General features: G+C 37.4%; 1 protein-coding gene across 4 annotated transcripts in view; it reads right to left on the bottom strand.

Annotated features, from left to right (window-relative positions):
- Positions 1 to 1,819: 1,819 nt before the first annotated feature.
- Positions 1,820 to 21,545, bottom strand: part of TAFA2 (TAFA chemokine like family member 2) — a 551,710-nt gene continuing 531,984 nt past the window's right edge. For all 4 annotated transcript variants that reach the window (XR_009565590.1, XR_009565589.1, XR_009565591.1 and 1 more), the window contains one exon: positions 1,820 to 3,977. Coding sequence is in view for 1 of the 4 variants with exons in the window: in XM_030866430.2 (XP_030722290.1) it covers positions 3,966 to 3,977 (12 nt within the window). In the remaining 3 variants the exon portion in view is untranslated. The remainder of the gene's footprint in view (positions 3,978 to 21,545) is intronic.

Raw genomic sequence — 21,545 nt, 5'->3', positions numbered from 1 at the left:
CTAAACTTCAGCTAACGTTTGATCTCACCAAATATGCATGTGCCTAGTAGGAATAAGTCAATTACATGCCAGATAATTGTGAGGTCTACACTACTTTTTAGTATCACGCAGTGCAATGAATAAAATCTGCTACCTCTACTCTTTTTTCAAAGTATTCTGTATATAAAACGAAAGAGAAGGCAAGGAAGGAAGGGAAAGATGGAAGGAAATGAGGGTAAGGAAGAAAGGAAGAAAACAAGAAAGGAGAGGAAGGCAGGTATGAAGGCAGAAAGGCAGAGACAAACCCTTACCTTAAAAAAATAGTAATGCTCTACTATGAGTTCTCTATGTGGGTAAGGGGAACAGGAGGGAACAGACACCCAATATGTGTCTCCCCAACTTTTCAGCTTCTCTGTGTCTTCCATCATTCTAATTCTCTCCACTTAAATGGGTCAATATGAGAAAGGGCTCCATGATGAAAAATACTACTTGATATTTTTGCATATGTTGCTCTTTCAGATGGATATATGATCATGAATTGAGAAAATGATCAACATTTTTAAAAGATCATGTCCCACTTAATCATTGTGCTATTAGCCATTGTGTATTATCAAAAGTCACAACCTACTTGTATAGCATTCCCTTGCTGATTGAAATAAAGAACAGGACCAAACTCCCTTTTTATTTCAACCATAGATGCAGATTCTCAGACCTCTTCCTACCCATTAAGGCCAATTCCAAATTTGAAATCTTATATGGTACTGTCTGACGTTAAAACTGGAAGTTTCCATTGTGTTAAGGCAACAAGAATGTATAAAAATAAAATAAAGCTATAGGATGTTATTCCATAAATAGAGAACTTCAAAAAAGTCATCACAAATCAGCCACTCATTGACCCATAGACTCTCATGATCTATTCTATGTTATGACATACTGAAGTAGGTGTTTACCAAATTAATTAAAAAGAATAAGATCGTATACACACACACATAAACACACCCAAAGTGCATGTGAAACCAGTGAAATCTGAATAAGGTCTGTATTTGAGTGGATAGTGTTGTACCAATGTCAATTTCTTGGTTTGGTAAGATGTTATCACTGGGCGATAATGGGGAAAAGGATACACAGAAGTCCTCTGAGCTATTTTCATAACATTGGAAATCTTAAATTACTTCAAAATAAAAGCTAGTTAAAGTAATTTTTAAAGGCTAAATCATAGCCATATTTTATGTTTTAATTAACATTTCCATATATGGTTGACCTTTGAACAACGCTGGGGTCTGGGGAGCTAACCCTACATGCAGTCGAAAATCTGCGTATAACTTACAGTCCATCTTCCCTCTATGCGGTTCCTCCATACCCAAGGTTCTGCATCCCTGGAACCAACCTCAGATTGTGTAGTACTGTAGTACTTAATGTTGAAAAAAATCCATGTATAAGTAGACCTGTGCAGTTCAAACCTATGTTGTTCAAGGGCCAACTGTATAATGAATTTCAAAGGATAAACAGTCATTATTTTCAACAATTTTTATAATAAAATGATTTTTGTATATTGCTAGCAAAATTTTGCCAGTTTTGCTCACAGTCAAGATGTGAGCAAGTGGCACAAGTGTAGATATATCTATTTCAATTGTTTCTTAGCAAAGAAGCAAGTCAAATATTGGAACCTTGTGTAAATGGCAAGATTTGCCATGGATTTTTATAAAAAGAAGATTGAAGAATTTATGTCAGCTTCCCCATAAACTCAGAGGTTTTCCTAGATAGTAACTGAAGTGCTTTTAAGATAAAACACTGGAAAACAGATTCTCTGAATGTAACTCATGAAAAAGAGTCCATTTTATATTCCAATTTTATTCGCCTTTTCTGAAGAGTCACAACATTAATCTACTGGGGATAATCTAGTTAATATATTTGAAATTCCATTTATTTTTTTCTATTGATATGCATGTATTACACTTGAATATAATACAGAATTTCCAGTGTTGTTTTAAGGGACATAGTTTAAAAAATGAGAGGCATGATTTATAATTTCAAACCTAGGACAAATTCATTATTTCCAAAATAATATAGTTTTCCACTTTGTTCCAAAGAAATTAATGATATTATTACTGATGCAGAAACTCCAGCACAACTGTTACTCCTTTCTTTATGAGTTGAGACAGTCTTGAACCATTGCAAAATTCACTCAGAGCCATCTAGTTGTATATGCATAATTAAAATGGAAGGAGAAAGTCATTCCATTCCATGGACTTACGGGGTAGTATAGTTTACTTTAGTTCAATATCAAAAGCATACTTTACAAATTTAATTAACAAATTTTACACTTTTAGTCATTCTGCCGAGAAAAGATTCTGGGTAATGTCTTGGTCTTTGAAAGTTGTTATCAATTTAGCCTGGAGAGCTTTGGTCTGTATGTCAGCCTCCATCATGGAAGTCAACATATACCTAATTGGCCATGTCAGTGAGTTTTAAAAAACAAAAGATGTCCACACCTTCTCTAACATAATGGAACTTCTAATAGGACAATTTCTGAAGTATCTTCCTATTAGTCTAAGATGAGTAAAACATAGAAGCTCCTCCCCCTTTACATTCTTTCAAACTATACCTTTATACAATATCCAGAATGGCTATGCAATTTCCATTCTTCTCTCCCTCCGCATCACAAATGAAACAAAGCAGATGTAGTATAAAATTATACATTCTGCGAGTAACTTAGAAAAACAAGTACATACATGTTTAAGGCCTTGAAATATTTATAAGATTTTCCTGTAGAACTGAAAACCACAAATGTTAAAAGTACTACGAAAACGTGGACAAAGACTGACTAAAGAAATTGTTTGAACGGGACAACTGTAAGCAAATATTTATAAAATTTAGACCAAGGAAAAGAATTTTTCTACAATTTATTCTACCAACAGACTGAATAAACAAATAGATAGGCATTCAAACAGTCATTGGGATAGAACAAGAGACAGCCTTTTTAGAATGAGATAGAAAGGACAGTTTAAAAAAATACTAGAAGAAATCTAAGTGAATAACTTTCAAGCTAAGAAATCAAAACCCACGTGCATCCTTGGCAATTTTTTGAAACTGAAGGTTACCTAAATACTTGACTGCTCACTGCTAATTTCTGTGAAGGGAAAAAGTAAAGATAAAAATGAAAGAAAAAGCCCACTTAAAAAAAAAAAAACAAAAAAAACTGAAAGGGAGAGTACTCTAGAGGTACCAAACAGGAGTATATAATGAAAATGGTAATTCAGTTCTAACTACTACCTATTTTACTGACAGAGAGCTGCAGCAGTGTGTTAGCCTTGGGGAAACATGTCAGCTTGTCTATACATTCTTATATGATTGATGTATTCAGATAACTTTACTTGCCAACAATAATTATTATCAATGGATATATATTTCCATTCCTTTAACAAAAGCAACTTTAAGATGTTAAAACATGTAGGCTTTCAGAGCTTCAAGATTAGGATACAAATAAATTGTCTCAGTCTACACCATGCCAGAGGAGAAGTTCGCAAAGGAAAAGTCACTGAAGCCATGTGCAGTCCTAGCCACTGAACACAGGACTCAGGAACAGGTCCATGACAGAAGGCCAGTGCACTTGGGAGACTCAGAAACAAGAAAAGCAGTCACATTTGGAGCCAAGAGCCCAAAAGGTAAGTGTCTCTGACACCATCCGGCAACGCCAACTCTTCAGACAGTAACTTCAAATCCTTTTTGCAAGTGCAATTATACAAGTTGAACACAGTTCAAATCTGATGAAATCTTCATGATATAGAAGTTCATGTCGGACTTTTAAAAAGTCTTGATTCCAAGAAGAAGCTGATTACAAGCCATGAAATCCCCTGGAAATAGCAGACTCCAGAGTGCCTCTTGTGAGCTGTATAAAAATTTTCCTTCAAGATCACCTCATGAGTTATGTTTCTATGCTGATGTTCAGTGTAATCAGCCTTGAGGATCACTTGATTTATCCTTTGTTAATGGGTTACCTGCAAAAGAAGAAGAAAATAGAATCATTTCATAACAGCCAGCATCTTAACACTCTACACAATTAAGTATTAGAAATGAATATGTAACTCAAAATGCTGTATCAAATAAATTATTGAATTTTAAAGGACTACCGTATTTAGGTATTTATAGCTTATTAAAAGAATTATTTTCTCTATTATTTCATAATATTTTTAGAGCCCCTTGAACTATTATCCAAATGACTCCAACGGTGACCAGGAAGATCTTAACTGGTGATCTTTGCCCTTTCAGATCTGAAGAATGATTCTGGAATCCCTGTTCTTTGCACAGGCTTGGTGGACATAATAACCCAGAGATCATACACATCATGCCAGGAGTCAGTGAAGAAAGGCCTTTGGCCTCAGGGATACAATCAGACCCCATCTTCAAGAAAGCCCTTGAGATCTGGTTGCATAAAATCCATTCTTGAAGTAGTTTAAAAGTTGAGTGCTTATTGACTCAACTGTATTTCAGAAAATAAGCCATTCATAAGGCAAAATAAACCCTATTATTTTGAGAGAAAAACAATTAATGATAGTACAATCCTTTACCAAATTTTAAAGGTGCCCAAATTTCTCATAGAATTGATTACAGCAGTATTATTAATGCTATTATACATTACTGAGGCAGATTCACACTGGATTTTTACACCTACTCAAGTCCAGAGAATGTTTGTATGCAGGAAAAAGGAATAATAGCTAGCTAGCTAGAATACCTGATACATACACAGATATCTCTATATGCATATGGAAGGAAGATGATATAGAGAGATAGATTTCTGCTGTGTCAATGAATTTCTAGTTATGCTCTTAATATCACAGTACTTAGAGTTGCCTAACAGTTCTTTTGCAGCAATGGTGAGTAACAAAAAGTGAGTTTTTAAAAATTATTGTGGATACTTTGGTTTTATTTCATTAAATGACATAGTTACTTGTCTTTTCATGAAACATTTGCCAAAAGACTGGGTTTTGTTTGTGTTGTTTATTGTTGTTCAGTCAACTATGAAAAATAGGAACATTAAACAAAACAAGAAAGGCAGCTCTAGATTTTGCTCTGCCATAGCTGGTCTCCACAGGAAGGTATAAAATTCAAATAGGTAGGTTCTGCATGGAGGCAGCCTTCATATCTGTGTCTCGTTGGTCAGCTACCCCTCCCAAAGAAGGAGCTTCTGTCTGTGTATCTGTAGCTGCTTATGCCCGTGCACAGAGAAACTATGGAAGGAATGGAACTGTGGGTGGGAAGATACAGATGTGAAGGGTCTGCTGGCCTCTAGAGATTCTGGGAGCGGGGGATATCTTCGATAGGGAAGCAATTTCATTATCAATTTGTCTGCCATTCAATGGTCATTTTATACAAGTTGTGAGAATGGCTCCCAGCCTGGGAGTCAGTGTAAGAAGGTGGGGAGGAAATGTGAAGAGTGCTATGGACATGATGTTACAGGTTGCTGATGCAGATGGCTGATCACTGTGAGAAACACAGAAACGTTATTTTTGTGATACACTTTATTGACAAACATTGATTTAATACAATCTGATTTCCACTGGCTGAGAAAATTCACCTGCCTTTTCTGAAAACTCTCTTAGTAGGCATCATTATGAAACATAATATGGGGACCAGTGCTTGAAATGACAGGAACAAAAGAGGAAGAGAACTGGTTTGGCCTCAGGAGAGGTTCAACACGGGCAACTGGAGGGGCACAGTGCAATGACTCCAGGAAAGCAAGTGACACGTCCTCTTGAGCCACCGCAAGCCCAGGTTCCAAGTAATCTCTTGGTGGGTGTGGCGGACGCATTCTTACATCTTCATTCCAAGGTAAGTATTTCATCCTGCTGGTTTATATAAAGCTGAGGAGTGATTCTCTCAACCATTTATATACTTAAAGCTTTATTTTCACATAATTTTAAAAATAGACATCAAATTGACAGTATAATACCAAAGGTTTATATATCTGTAATAAATCTTTCTTCCATGTCAGTAGAGGAAACATATAAGTATACACAAACACATAACTATACAATCCACATGCCCCAGAATATCATATATACACATTTTTATCATGCTGTGTTTCTATCAGCTAAAATAATTGCTAGAAAACCAAACTTCAAACATGATTTAAAGAAGTGATCGTCTAAATAAGCATGGATTGAAAGATAATGAAAGCTTTTCCTTATTCTCCAATTTCATGCACTATTTCCTAGTTTCCTAGTTTATTAATCCTAAAACATCCACATTTTATGAGATCAAGGGTAACAGACAACTTGTTTTCAGTATGATTTTTGTAAATCATTTGATCTTGATCAGAGGACTGTTGTTGTGGTTCGGCACATAGAGCTCTGGATTTAGGTCAGTGTGGCAAGAACACTAATCACACTGGCTGTGTCATACAACCTCTGGGCCCTACAGCTTCCCATGTGTAAAATGGGGATAATCTTGTTAGCCTCACAGCGTTGCTATGAGGATCGAATTATTATACTTATGAAAACCTAGCTTTGTCAACTATGAAGTACTATAAAAATGAACGTTTTAGAGTTGGGATCAGTTTTTTTCAGTGCATAAATGTTTAACAAGAAAACCACTAAAAGTAGAATGAGAGGATCCCACTAACAGACAGACATTCACTCTCAAGTTAGAGGACTACACTTAAGGAATTCAAACAAAGGCTGTCATAATTTGCCCATTTCAACGAAGTATAAATATATCAGTGCTCTCCCTGACAACTTCCAGATTTGTACCAAATGAAATGGCAAAGCCAAAGATTTAAAAACATGTAGATGATTCCGAATACAGGTACATTGTCACCAATTTTCATCACCTAATATGAAAGGTCCAAATAACACTTTAAAATTATTGTCTAAAATTCAGTACAAAAAACGCTTTTATGATTTATGTGCGCATTAAGTCCAAGTGAATCATGTTTAAATTATGACATGCTAATGGAGGAAAAAGGATTGCCATTTTACCATTTATAGATGATAAACTGGAACTTCCTGATATGAAAGAGTTGCTTAAACAATACTTATACAATCCAACATTTAAAAATTTTGCTGTCATTTAAAACTAAGCTTTTAGTACATCAAATTAAGCACTGCCTTATTTTTTAGAACTTAAATATTACTCTCTTTTCACTCAAGCCCATCTTTTGGAAGAGGCCAACTAGTAAAAGTTTTACCTTCAAAGGAGGCTTTTCAGCAAGTTTTCAGTGACTAAAAGCAGGAGGTTGCAATAGAATCACTTTTACCGGATAGGAAATAGCATTTGCTACCATGAATTCGCTGTCTTCTGGTTCTGAGGGCAATAGATGTAAAATACTGCATGAGGGAGAGAAATGGTCCTACAATCATTACGGTTATGCCTTGAGCTTCATACACTGTAATTACTATCTCAGTAAATTTGCCTTTCCAAAGGCAGTATTTTACACAGCTGTTCTTTTTCATGCAAATTTTGTGTGTGCTGCACACCAGCCAATTCGGTAAGTGAAACTACTTGGCTGCGAAACACATGCAATAATAAATTTTATTACTATTATTATCAATATTATTTCATAAAGCACAAAGCTATCTTGGTAATGAGCCACCAGGTTGAAGAAGCTAATCTGGTAACATTAAATAAAAAGCACTGATTCTTTAAGATGAGAGCATCCATTTATTTCTTCCAGTCCAACAAATCTACTACAGGGCTCTGATTAGATTTCTCAATAATTTATGCTAAAATCATGTCTTTTTACATCTGTTCACCGATTTAAATGGCGAAACTAAAACCAGGTAAATGGCATATAAGATGCTATATTTAAAATGAAGTGAAGTCAACTATTTTAATACTGCCTGTCTTCATTTTGACCATTATGTTATATGCTCTGCCCATCTTCAAAGTAAGATAAATTAGAAAGGCTAAAAAAGGTAAAAAATTACAGAATCCATTCTGTCCCCAAGTGCAAAAGATGCTTTTATAAAGTTCTTAAAATCATTATATTCATGGAGCCTATAGTTCTTTTTCCCTGTTCAAATCATGCTGACTAGGTTGCCAATGGGAAACAACACACTATGGTAAGAGGCATAATGACAAATAGTGTGGGCTGTGCAGACAGGCTGCCTGGGTTCAAATCTCTGCCTTATCACTTTCTAACACTGTGAGGCTGATAAATTATTTAAACCCCCGAGCCTTAGTCTCCCATGTGAAATATAAAAATGGTATTATCAGCCCTCATATGTTTGCTATTGTGATTAAATCAGATAATCCCTGCCAAGTGTCTGTCCAGGCAAATGCTTTTTAAATATTAACAGGTGGTAGCAGTAGTAATTCCCAAATAAGACACAAAAGGTGATGCATAGGATGCCTATGGGAGGGGGCATTATTACTTCTTGTTTCTCTATAAACATTGATTTAATTAGTAAATTTGCTGTGTCTTATAGTAACTAAATTTGTAATTATTCATTTCGTATGCTGTTAATCAAAGTCATATATCAAGATGGAAGCACTATTGTTTTAGCTGGCTTTGGGAGAGAGACTGTCTTTTCAGACAAGGTGATAGAGAGTATGTAATGGTTAAAAAGGTTATACTTTGAAGCCAGGCTGTCTAGGTTCAGTGCTTATTTCTGCTGATAACTCAGCATGTGACCTTGAGTAAAACAGCTATAATATTAGTACCTAAATCATAGAGTTGTATGAGCTGAGGAGAAAATAAGTTAATTGGTCAAATGCTTAGAACTAATATTCTAAGGCACATAATAAGCATTATGTAAGTGGTAACATTATTCAGATATGGGTACATTTCTACGCACCTAAACGCGTTGAATTCCTACGTTTGCCCTCGATTATTTCTGAGCATAAGTTACTAGTTTTTACAGGCAATTGCATTATTTGTTTTTCTAGTGGACCAGCTGCCATCAGACTCTACATGCAGGAAAAATATTTAGGAAACTAGTACTACACTTTAACCACCTAGGCGTAGAAATAAATGTGGTATAATTATGCCAAACAAAATGCAGATTTGTAAGTTTCCTTATTCATTATTGATGGCTCCTTTGATGTATTTGGGTTCCAGCCCATATCCCAGATTTTTTTTTAAATTTCAGTTGTTCACTCTGCCAGTCTACATAAATTTGTGAAATCACTGCCAAATCGCCACAGTGTCCGTGTAAATCCTATCATATTAGCTTAACTTACAAAATATTCTTATTTTCTCCAGTGTGGTCATTAAAATCTTTTTATGAGGAACTATTGAACAATATTTATGTTCCTTTGAATATAAAATGAGTCACATACAAGAATAGAAGAGACAATGCATTATGAACGTAAGTCAATTTCATTTTTTAAAAAAATTTTCACTAAAATACCCAGGTTATTAGAGAAACAAACATTTATCTTTAGACTGATGGACATTCTTCAAATAATTGGAAGGCAAGGAATAGGTGGCAGTATTTCTGAAAGGAGGCAGCAGATTAAAATGCAGTGCATGTCAGATTTTTATAATACAGCTGCTTAACATCATAGATAGGCATCATTTCAAACTAATATTCCAATAATCTAACTTATTCGATATAGGTAAAAAGGAAGACTAGAATACCCTCATGCTAAATGCCGATCTTTTAATTAATTAATTTCTTTATTAATGTATAATTGACATACATTGTATTAGTTTCAGGTATATAACATAAGGCACTCTACCATTTAAAATCTTTCTGAGTCAGTAAATGGATTCTTAAAGCAATCCCATTTTTTTTAACCACTAAATGCTGATTTGAATGAACTATTCCTTGCTTGGAAAATAATTGCTGCTTCACTGCAAATGTATTTTTTTAATGTAGCTTTTACAAGTACATGACTTAACTTCTTGCTTCACTTTTTGTGTACTAAATGTGCAATTAAAACATCATGACTCTGCAGTAGCAGGTTTTCTCATTTAAGCTGGAGAAAAGCTGCCATTGAGTTGGTCGTAACTGTACATGAACGCACTTGTGCTTTCTTAAAGCACCTTATGCAATGAGGTATTATGAAATGGAAGACTCCTATTGGTCTGAAATAATCATTTAAGAGCAAGCTGACCAGAGAGCTTTTAAGTATAGATGAGGCAGTTTAAGGCAATGACATATGAATCACCTTCATAAACATACACACCTATGTAAAAAATTAAGCCTCTATTTTACTTTCATGCTGGTGAAAGTGATTCCTATAAGCCCTGAAAACTACTGCATTTTCATACCACAGTTTAATTTTCCTTCCTAAGAATGGCTGGTGCTGTGGCTTGGCCTCCACATTTAACATGTGCGGCACCAAAGCCAATCTGTTTAATACTTCGGCTGGGGTCAATATTGCCACTAACTGACCTTGTTATCCGTTCTATGAATTCTCAAAAAATTTATCTCAAAAAATTTAACAGGCTTGGGTGATTGGGAATAGTCATTTCAAACAACAGAGCATTTCTGTAGCTAACTGATTCTATTCTGTAACATCTTAAGGAAAAACCCAAACCTTTTTGCCAACCCAATATTTAGGTGTACCTCAGTGTGGGTCCCGGTTTGGAAGCAGAAAATGTCATAGAGTCTTCCTAGACTTCTGGAAAAGAAAACAGAGCACTAGACTGACTGAGAAGAGGTGGGCTTGTTTTGATAAGAGTTTATAAGTGTTACAAGCTTCTGGTTTTAGAACTTTGGACAAGTCACTTAAAAATCTCTCAACCTCCCTGGTTCGTTCATACCTGTCAAACAAGCTGGCTAGACTTAGTGAGTTTCTAATTCCCTTCTATCCCCAAGGATAATAAGGACTAATTCAAAATGGTACAAAATTTTATCCCGATTACTTTATTATTTACTTGATTACCTGATTACCTTATTTATTACCTAAATTCATTGGTGGTATAACCACTATATAGACTTCATTTTACTAAAAAACCTATATTAGAATGCAGGACTAGTGAGCTTTTGCCACAAATACATCCATCAGTCAGTGGCTTTCAGCTTCCTGTGCTGTGCAAATGAAGATCTCAACTAGAAATGAGTCTTTGGAACAGATGGACTTGCACCATTTCTTGGAACTTTGAAAGCTGTACAGTGTGCCTGCCATGAACTCTTCTATGTGACTCATGAAAGCTGATGACTGTTTGCACTTCCATTTATGCACATTCATCCACTCCGAGGCAGATCAACTGACTCTCTCTGGATGACATTAACTGTTAGCATTCCCTGACTTCTCTTTGGGTTGTTAATAAATTCCTTTGGGACATTAAGAAAATTTAAGACTTTCCTACTTCTCCTGGCTTTCTACCATATATACCTTCCATTTAATCCAGGTGGAAAAACAACAAAAATTTAGATAATTTTGAAAGACAACAGTATAATGGTATTACACTGTTTAAAGAAACATCATAAAGTCCTTAAAATGGGAAAACAATTAGTTTGAATGCTTTGAGGAAAGCTGAATAGATTTTTACAGATATTATTCCATATACCAGTGAGTTCACACATTTTTAGAGACGGTTGAAACTTTGAACTCAGTTGGAAGGCACTTTTCCTGCTAAATTTGATAGTAGGTTCATTTCTTTAGACTCACCTCACATATGTAAAGAAGTAATTTGAATTGATAGTTTTTAATCCAATTTCTGTTGTAAAGACTTACTTTAAAAGTTTACATCTGGTCAAGTATCACAGTCAAGAATTTCAGCCTCACTGCATATAAGGGCTAACAGAAGTAAGCAATAAAAATTGTGTTTATAAGGTGAATTTAAGATAAGTGGAATTTGGGAGGAAGGATTGAAACTTGGAAGGAATCTGTCTTAGTAGCCTAGGAATTACTAAGAGAGAAACATTTTCTCTTAGCTTCCTGGTTGGTTTGAGTTCCTTGAGACACCTGTCTGCATAAAGAATATGTCGCTTTCATTTTGAAAAGAACCTGGTGTAACTTGTGGAAGAACGAGGCTAGTACTGTGCCTTAAGTAGCACACACACACACACACACTATCTCCTTTCCATCCCTATCTTCTGCCATAAAATTAAGTTTAGAGATGACCAATCTATATGTGGTACATTTTGGGGAAAAAATGTTTCTCTAAGTTATAAAAACTAGAATCCATTTTCTGAAAGACAGGGCAGCATAGGCAGTGATGTTTACTATGTTGGGGGTGTTTGCTTTTTTTTTTTTTTTCTATTTCCCAGATATATTTCTCCCTTTTAAAAAAAATAGTCATGAGGGGTGCTGGGAATATGGTGGAAGACTAAGACGCGGAGATCACCTTCCTCCCCACAGATACACCAGAAATACACCTACACGTGGAACAACTCCTACATAACACCTACTGAATCCCGGCAGAAGACCTCAGACCTCCCAAAAGGCAAGAAACTCCCCACGTACCTGGGTAGGGCAAAAGAAAATAAAGAAAAAACAGAAACAAAAGAATAGGGACGGCACCTGCACCAGTGGGAGGGAGCTGTGAAGGAGGAAAAGTTTCCACACACTAGGAAGCCCCTTCCCGGGCGGAGACTGTGGGAGGAGGAGGGGGGAGCTTTGGAGCCGCGGAGGAGAGCACAGCAACAGGGCTGCGGAGGGCAAAGCGGGGAGATTCCCGCACAGAGGCTCGGTACCGACCGGCACTCACCCGCCCGAGAGGCTTGTCTGCTCACCCGCCGGGGCGGGCGGGGCTGCAAGCTGAGGCTCCGGTTTCGGTCGGAGCGGAGGGAGAGGACTGGGCTTGGCGGCTTGAACATAGCCTGAAGGGGTTAGTGCACCACGGCTATCCCGGGGAAAAGTCTGCACCTGCCGAGAGGCAAGAGACTTTTTCTTCCCTCTTTGTTTCCTGGTGCACGAGGAGAGGGGATTGAAAGCGCTGCTTAAAGGAGCTCCAGAGACGGGCGCGAGCCGCGGCTAAAAGCGCGGACCCCAGAGACGGGCGGGAGACGCTAAGGCTGCTGCTGCCGCCACCAAGGGGCCTGTGTGCGAGCACAGGTCACTATCCACAGCCCTCTTCCGGGGAGCCTGTGCAGCCCGCCACTGCCAGGGTCCCGGGATCCACGGACAACTTCCCCGGGGGAACGCACGGCGCGCCTCAGGCTGGTGCAACGTCACGCCGGCCTCTGCCTCCGCAGGCCCGCCCCGCACTCCGTGCCCCTCCCTCCCCCCGGCCTGAGTGAGCCAGAGCCCCCGAAGCAACGGCTCCTTTAACCCCGTCCTGTCTGAGCCAAAAACAGATGCCCTCCGGCGACCTACACGCAGAGGCGGGGCCAAATCCAAAGCTGAGCCCCTGTGAGCTGTGAGAACAAAGAAGAGAAAGGGAGATCTCTCCAAGCAGCCTCAGGAGCAGCGAATTAAAGCTCCACAATCAACTTGATGTGCCCTGCATCTGTGGAATACATGAATAGACAACGAATCATCCCAAATTGAAGAGGTGGACTTCGAGAGCAAGATCTATGATTTTTTCCCCTTTTCCTCTTTTTGTGAATGTGTATGTGTATGCTTCTGTGTGAGAACTTGTCTGTATAGCTTTGCTTCCACCATTTGTCCTAGGGTTCTATCTGTCCATTGCTTTTTAAAAATTTTTTTCTTAATAATTAATTTTAATAACTCTTATACTTTACCTTCGTTCTTTCGTTCCTTTCTTTCATTCCTTCCTTCCCTCCTTTAGACAACGAATCATCCCAAATTGAGGAGGTGGACTTTGAGAGCAAGATTTATGATTTTTTTCCCCTTTACCTCTTTTTGTAAGGGTGTATGTGTATGATTCTGTGTAAGATTTTGTCTGTATAGCTTTGCTTCCAACATTTATCCTAAGGTTCTATCCGTCCCTTTTTTTTCTAAATAATTATTTTTTAATTCAATAACTTTATTATACTTTATTTTACTGTATCTCCTTTCTTTCTGTCTTTTTTCCTTCCTTCTCTCCTTCCTTCCTTCCTCCCTCCCTCCCTGCTTTACTTCTTGCCTTCTTTCCTTTTCTTCTTTCTTCCTTCCCTCCTTTCTTTCTTTCTTTCTTTCTTCATATTTCTACTAATTCTCTCTACTTTTTCTCCCTTTTATTCTGAGCCGTGTGGATGAAAGGCTCTTGGTGCTCCAGCCAGGAGTCATGGCTCTGCCTCTGAGGTAGGAGAGCCAACTTCAGGACACTGGACAACAAGAGACCTCCCAGCTCCACATAATATCAAACGGCGAAAATCTCCCAGAGACCTCCATCTTAACACCAGCACCCAGCTTCACTCAATGACCAGCAAGCTACAGTGCTGGACAACCTATGCCAAACAACTAGCAAAACAGGAACACAAGCCCACCCATTAGCAGACAGGCTGCCTAAAATCATAATAAGGCCACAGACACCCCAAAACACACCTCCAGACGTGAACCTGCCCACTAGAGAGACAAGATCCAGCCTCATCCACCACAACACAGGCACTAGTCCCCTCAACCAGGAAGCCTACACAACCCACTGAACCAACCTTAGCCACTGGAGACAGACATCAAAAACAATGGGAAATATGAACCTGCAGCCTGCAAGAAGGAGACCCCCAAACACAGTAAGATAAGCAAAATGAGAAGACAGAAAAACACACCACAGATGAAGGAGCAAGATAAAAATGCACCAGACCTAACAAATGAAGAGGAAATAGGCAGTCTACCTGAAAAAGAATTCAGAATAATGATAGTAAGGATGATCCAAAATCTTGGAAATAGAATGGACAAAATGCAAGAAACAGTTAACAAGGACCTAGAAGAAATAAAGATGAAACAAGAAATGATGAACAACACAATAAATGAAATTAAAAGTACTCTAGATGGGATCAATAGCAGAATAACTGAGGCAGAAGAACGGATAAGTGACCTGGAAGATAAAATAATACTGGAAATAACTACTGCAGAGCAGAATAAAGAAAAAAGAATGAAAAGAACTGAGGACAGTCTCAGAGACCTCTGGGACAACATTAAACGCACCAACATTCAAATTATAGGGGTTCCAGAAGAAGAAGAAAAAGAAAGGGACTGAGAAAATATTTGAAGAGATGATAGTTGAAAACTTCCCTAATATGGGAAAGGAAATAGTTAATCAAGTCCAGGAAGCACAGAGAGTCCCATACAGGATAAATCCAAGGAGAAACACACCAAGACACATATTAATCAAACTGTCAAAAATTAAATACAAAGAAAGCATATTAAAAGCAGCAAGGGAAAAACAACAAATAACACACAAGGGAGTCCCCATAAGGTTAACAGCTGATGTCTCAGCAGAAACCCTGCAAGCCAGAAGGGAGTGGCAGGACATACTGAAAGTGATGAAGGAGAAAAACCTGCAACCATGATTACTCTACCCAGCAAGGATCTCATTCAGATTCGATGGAGAAATTAAAACCTTTACAGACAAGCAAAAGCTGAGAGAGTTCAGCACCACCAAACCAGCTTTACAACAAATGCTAAAGGAACCTCTCTAGACAAGAAACACAAGAGAAGGAAAAGACCTATAATAACGAACCCAAAACAATTTAGAAAATGGGAATAGGAACATACATATCGATAATTACCATAAATGTAAATGGACTAAATGCTCCCACCAAAAGACACAGATTGGCTGAGTGGATAGAAAAACAGGACCCTTATATATGCTGTCTACAAGAGACCCACTTCAGACCTAGAGACACATACAGACTGAAAGTGAGGGGATGGAAAAAGATATTCCATGCAAATGGAAACCAAAAGAAAGCTCGAGTAGCAATTCTCATTTCAGACAAAATAGACTTTAAAATAAAGACTATTAAAAGAGACGAAGAAGGACACTACATAATGATCAAGGGACTGATCCAAGAAGAAGATATAACAATTGTAAATATTTATGCACCCAACATAGGAGCACCTCAATACATAAGGCAAATACTAACAGCCATAAAAGGGGAAATCGACAGTAACACATTCGTAGTAGGGGACTTTAACACCCCACTTTCACCCATGGACAGATCATCCAAATTGAAAATAAACAAGGAAACACAAGCTTTAAATGATACATTAAACAAGATGGACTTGATATTTATAGGACACTCCATCCAAAAACAACAGAATACACATTTTTCTCAAGTGCTCATGGAACATTCTCCAGGATAGATCATATCTTGGGTCACAAATCAAGCCCTGGTAAATTTAAGAAAATTGAAATTGTATCAAGTATCTTTTCCGACCACAACGCCATGAGACTAGATATCATTTACAGGAAAAGATCTATAAAAAATACAAACACATGGAGGCGAAACAATACATTACTTAATAACGAAGTGATCACTGAAGAAATCAAAGAGGAAATCAAAAAATACCTAGAAACAAATGACAATGGAGACACAACGACCCAAAACCGATGGGATGCAGCAAAAGCAGTTCTAAGACGGAAGTTTATAGCAATACAAGCCCACCTTAAGAAGCAGGAAACATCTCAAATAAACAACCTAAACTTGCACCTCAAGCAATTAGAGAAAGAAGAACAAAAAAAACCCAAAGCTAGCAGAAGGAAAGAAATCATAAAAATCAGATCAGAAATAAATGAAAAGGAAATGAAGGAAACAATAGCAAAGATCAATAAAACTAAAAGCTGGTTCTTTGAGAAGATAAACAAAATAGATAAACCATTAGCCAGACTCATCAAGAAAATAAGGGAGAAGACTCAAATCAATAGAATTAGAAATGAAAAAGGAGAAGTAACAACTGACACTGCAGAAATAAAAAAGATCATGAGAGATTACTACAAGCAACTCTATGCCAATAAAATGGACAATCTGGAAGAAATGGACAAATTCTTCAAAATGCAAAACCTTCCAAGACTGAATCAGGAAGAAATATGAACAGACCAATCACAAGCACTGAAATTGAAACTGTGATTAAAAATCTTCCAACAAACAAAAGTCCAGGACCAGATGGCTACACAGGCGAATTCTATCAAACATTTAGAGAAGAGCTAACACCTATCCTTCTCAAACTCTTCCAAAATATAACAGAGGGAGGAACACTCCCAAATTCCTTCTACGAGGCCACCATCACCTTGATACCAAAACCAGACAAGGATGTCACAAAGAAAGAAAACTACAGGCCAATATCACTGATGAACATAGATGCAAAAATCCTCAACAAAATACTAACAAACAGAATCCAACAGCACATTAAAAGGATCATACACCATGATCAAGTGGAGTTTATTCCAGGAATGCAAGGATTCTTCAATATGTGCAAATCTATCAATGTGATAAACCATATTAACAAATTGAAGGAGAAAAACCATATGATCATCTCAATAGATGCACAGAAAGCTTTTGACAAAATTCAACACCCATTTATGATGAAAACCCTGCAGAAAGTAGGCGTAGAGGGAACTTTCCTCAACATAATAAAGGCCATATATGACAAACCCACAGCCAACATCGTCCTCAATGGTGAAAAACTGAAAGCATTTCCACTAAGATCAGGAACAAGACAAGGTTGCCCACTCTCACCACTCTTATTCAACATAGTTTTGGAAGTTTTAGCCACAGCAATCAGAGAAGAAAAGGAAATAAAAGGAATCTAAATCGGAAAAGAAGAAGTAAAGCTGTCACTGTTTGCAGATGACATGATACTATACATAGAGAATCCCAAAGATGCTACCAGAAAACTACTAGAGCTAATCAATGAATTTGGTAAAGTAGCAGGATACAAAATTAATGCACAGAAATCTCTGGCATTCCTATATACTAATGATGAAAAATCTGAAAGTGAAATCAAGAAAACACTCCCATTTACCATTGCAACAAAAAGGATAAAATATCTAGGAATAAACCTACCTAAGGAGACAAAAGACCTGTATGCAGAAAACTGTAAGACACTGATGAAAGAAATTAAAGATGATACAAATAGATGGAGAGATATACCATGTTCTTGGATTGGAAGAATCAACATTGTGAAAATGACTCTACTACCCAAAGCAATCTATAGATTCAATGCAATCCCTATCAAACTACCACTGGCATTTTTCACAGAACTAGAACAAAAAATTTCACAATTTGGATGGAAACACAAAAGACCCCGAATAGCCAAAGCAATCTTGAGAATGAAAAACGGAGCTGGAGGAATCAGGCCCCCTGACTTCAGACTATACTACAAAGCTACAGTAATCAAGACAGTATGGTACTGGCACAAAAACAGAAAGATCAATGGAAGAGGATAGAAAGCCCAGAGATAAACCCACGCACATATGGACACCTTATCTTTGATAAAGGTGGCAGGAATGTACAGTGGAGAAAGGACAGCCTCTTCAATAAGTGGTGCTGGGAAAACTGGACAGGTACATGTGAAAGTATGAGATTAGATCACTCCCTAACACCATACACAAAAATAAGCTCAAAATGGATTAAAGACCTAAATGTCAGGCCAGAAACTATCAAACCCTTAGAGGAAACCATAGTCAGAACACTCTATGACATAAATCACAGCAAGATCCTTTCTGATCCACCTCCTAGAGAAATAGAAATAAAAACAAAAATAAACAAATAGGACCTAATGAAACTTGAAAGCTTTTGCACAGCAAAGGAAACCATAAACAAGATGAAAAGACAACCCTCAGAATGGGAGAAAATATTTGCAAATGCAGCAGCTGACCAAGGATTAATCTCCAAAATTTACGAGCAGCTCATGCAGCTCAATAACAAAAAACCAAACAACCCAATCCAAAAATGGGCAGAAGACCTAAATATACATTTCTCCAAAGAAGATATACTGACTTCCAAGAAACACATGAAAGAATGCTCAACATCATTAATCATTAGAGAAATGCAAATCAAAACTACAATGAGATATCATCTCACACCAGTCAGAATAGCCATCATCAAAAAATCTAGAAACAATAAATGCTGGAGAGGGTGTGGAGAAAAGGGAACACTCTTGCACTGCTGGTGGGAATGTGAATTGGTTCAGCCACTATGGAGAACAGTATGGAGGTTCCTTCAAAAACTACAAATAGAACTACCACATGACCCAGCAATCCCACTACTGGGCATATACCCTGAGAAAACCAAAATTCAAAAAGAGTCATGTACCACAATGTTCATTGCAGCTCTATTTACAATAGCCCTGAGATGGAAACAACTTAAGTGCCCATCATCGGATGAATGGATAAAAAAGATGTGGGACATATATACAATGGAATATTACTCAGCCATAAAAAGAAACGAAATTGAGCTATTTGTAATGAGGTGGATAGACCTAGAGTCCGTCATACAGAGTGAAGTAAGTCAGAAAGAGAAAGACAAATACCATATGCTAGCACATATATATGGAATTTAAAAAAAAAAAAATGTCACGAAGAACCTAGGGGTGAGACAGGAATAAAGACACAGACCTACTGGAGAACGGACTTGAGGATATGGGGAGGGGGAAGGGTGAGCTTTGACAGGGCGGGAGGGAGGCATGGACATATATACACTAACAAACGTGGGGTAGATAGCTGGTGGGAAGCGGCCACATGGCACAGGGATATCGGCTCGGTGCTTTGTGACCACCTGGAGGGGTGCGATGAGGAGGGTGGGAGGGAGGGAGGTGCAAGAGGGAAGAGATATGGGAGCATGCATATATGTATAACTGATTCACTTTGCTGTGGAGCGGAAACTGACACACCATTGTAAAGTAATTATGCCCCAATAAAGATGTTAATTAGTCTCAAATTCCCAAAGTTGATCAAAAAATGAATCTTTAAATCTAGCCAATTCTAATTACTTAGATGCTGTTATGACATAGCTTATTCAATTAAGGAGCAATTTAAATATAGAAAGAATGAACCATTAGGTAAGACCACAATCTTCATTTGGTTTATGGACATTTGGTGAAAGTTTGATGGCTCAGGGCTTTTAATGCTGATTTCCAAACTAATAAGTCGAACACTAACAGAGGTCCACTTATACTCAAGATTTTGTTTTACCCATTTCATGTTCTTGGGAAAACAATATGTTAGCTGCAGGGTCATTTTAGGTGACAATATTAGGTTCACCAATAATGACATATTGGCTATTTGTGGCCAGTTTCTTGGCCTCATATCAAAGAATGATGCTTCCCTACCCCTTTCTTATGAAAGATAATTCAGTGTCTTCTTTACTGACCACTGAAGCAGTTCTTTACCTTTGATCCCTAAAGCTGTATCAAGGTCATCTTTTCCCTGAAATCAGGGGCACCTGGAATGCTAATGGTAATTATAAGAAAGAATAGGTTACAGTTAATCCTGCAACACGATGTACACACCTGCTTCTCTATGAGAAATAAACCGAGACGAGAGCTTATTTCTGGAGTTGTTTTGAATCTTTACTCCTCAACGAAACTTCTGTCCCTTCCTTAGAATGCCACCAACGCTAGGGTTCGCCACACTAGTGCTCCAACATGGAGCCAGAATATTAGTGTGGAAAAATCAAAAACTGTCATCAGGCACAGCAGAAACCTTCTGTTTCTACTTCTCCATTCAAACTTGAAGAGTTTTACACGTTTGCTTAAGGAACAAACACAGGTCAGGTACTCCACTGTTCAAAAGATTATTACAGGAAACAAACCTGGGCAAAAGGGAATATTTCAACAAGCAGAAAGAGACAGCAAGACAATAACTTCCTTTACCTCCATAAAAGCCCACAATGGGGACAGTTTTGCACCTCTCCTAGAGGATTATAAACTCTTAGAACATTTTTTTTTTTATTTCAGAGAAACACATACCCATAAACGGTACCTAAAATAAACAGCTTTTAAGAGAAATTGATATAAGGATAGTAAACATTTCTCATGACTATTTTGGGAAGCATTCTGCACAAATGTAAGAAAAGAATTCATTTAAAATCAAGGAAGAAAGTATATAGAAATCAACAGACAACCACTTTAACATAAAAGGGTAAAAGAATTGTAGAAACATTATGTAGTAATATTCAATTAGAATTCAGACTTAATATTTGCAAGCTTAACCATTCATAGTTTGCCTGAACATCTATGTATATAGTAGTTTGTAATCTGCTGAAGCATGACCCTGAATCATACATATTTTAATGCTGATAAATGAGGCCAAGTCATTTAACCAATGTGTGGGTCTAGCCACCCATGGGCACTCACTTCTAAAGCCAGCTTTGTTCTCTACTCATCAACTGTGTAATCCTCAGTAACAGTCTGAATGGGATTCATGATATTTTTCAGTTGTAATTTATGACATTCTGTAGATAGACTTTCAAAAGTTTTCTTTATAATCTGTCTTTCCCAAAGTACTCCAAAGGTATAAAACATGTACGATTTGATTTTCAAATATTTGAATAATTTAATATTGGAGAGTATAACATGAAAAATAAATCATATGAGGGAATGGCTAGTAATTAGGATCAGATAATAGAAGGTTTTGGTAAGATGAATCAAAAGTAAAGTAAAACATTTCCTACATAAGTTTGAGAGCTCAGGATAGTTAAAATTAATAGCAGAAAATAGACTAGTCATGTCATAATATAAAAAGATATTTTCCAATTTTGAAAAAAGCTTGAGTCTTTGAGCAATAAGAACAGATTCCTCTTCCCCATCATTGTTAATCTTGGCCTCTCTCTACCTAAGCAGAAAAT

Source organism: Globicephala melas, chromosome 10, assembly GCF_963455315.2.
Source record: "Globicephala melas chromosome 10, mGloMel1.2, whole genome shotgun sequence".
In the NCBI taxonomy this organism is placed as follows: Eukaryota; Metazoa; Chordata; class Mammalia; order Artiodactyla; family Delphinidae; genus Globicephala; species Globicephala melas.
The sequence above is the reverse complement of the archived record's forward strand: the minus strand, read 5'-3'. Positions and strand labels throughout refer to the sequence as shown.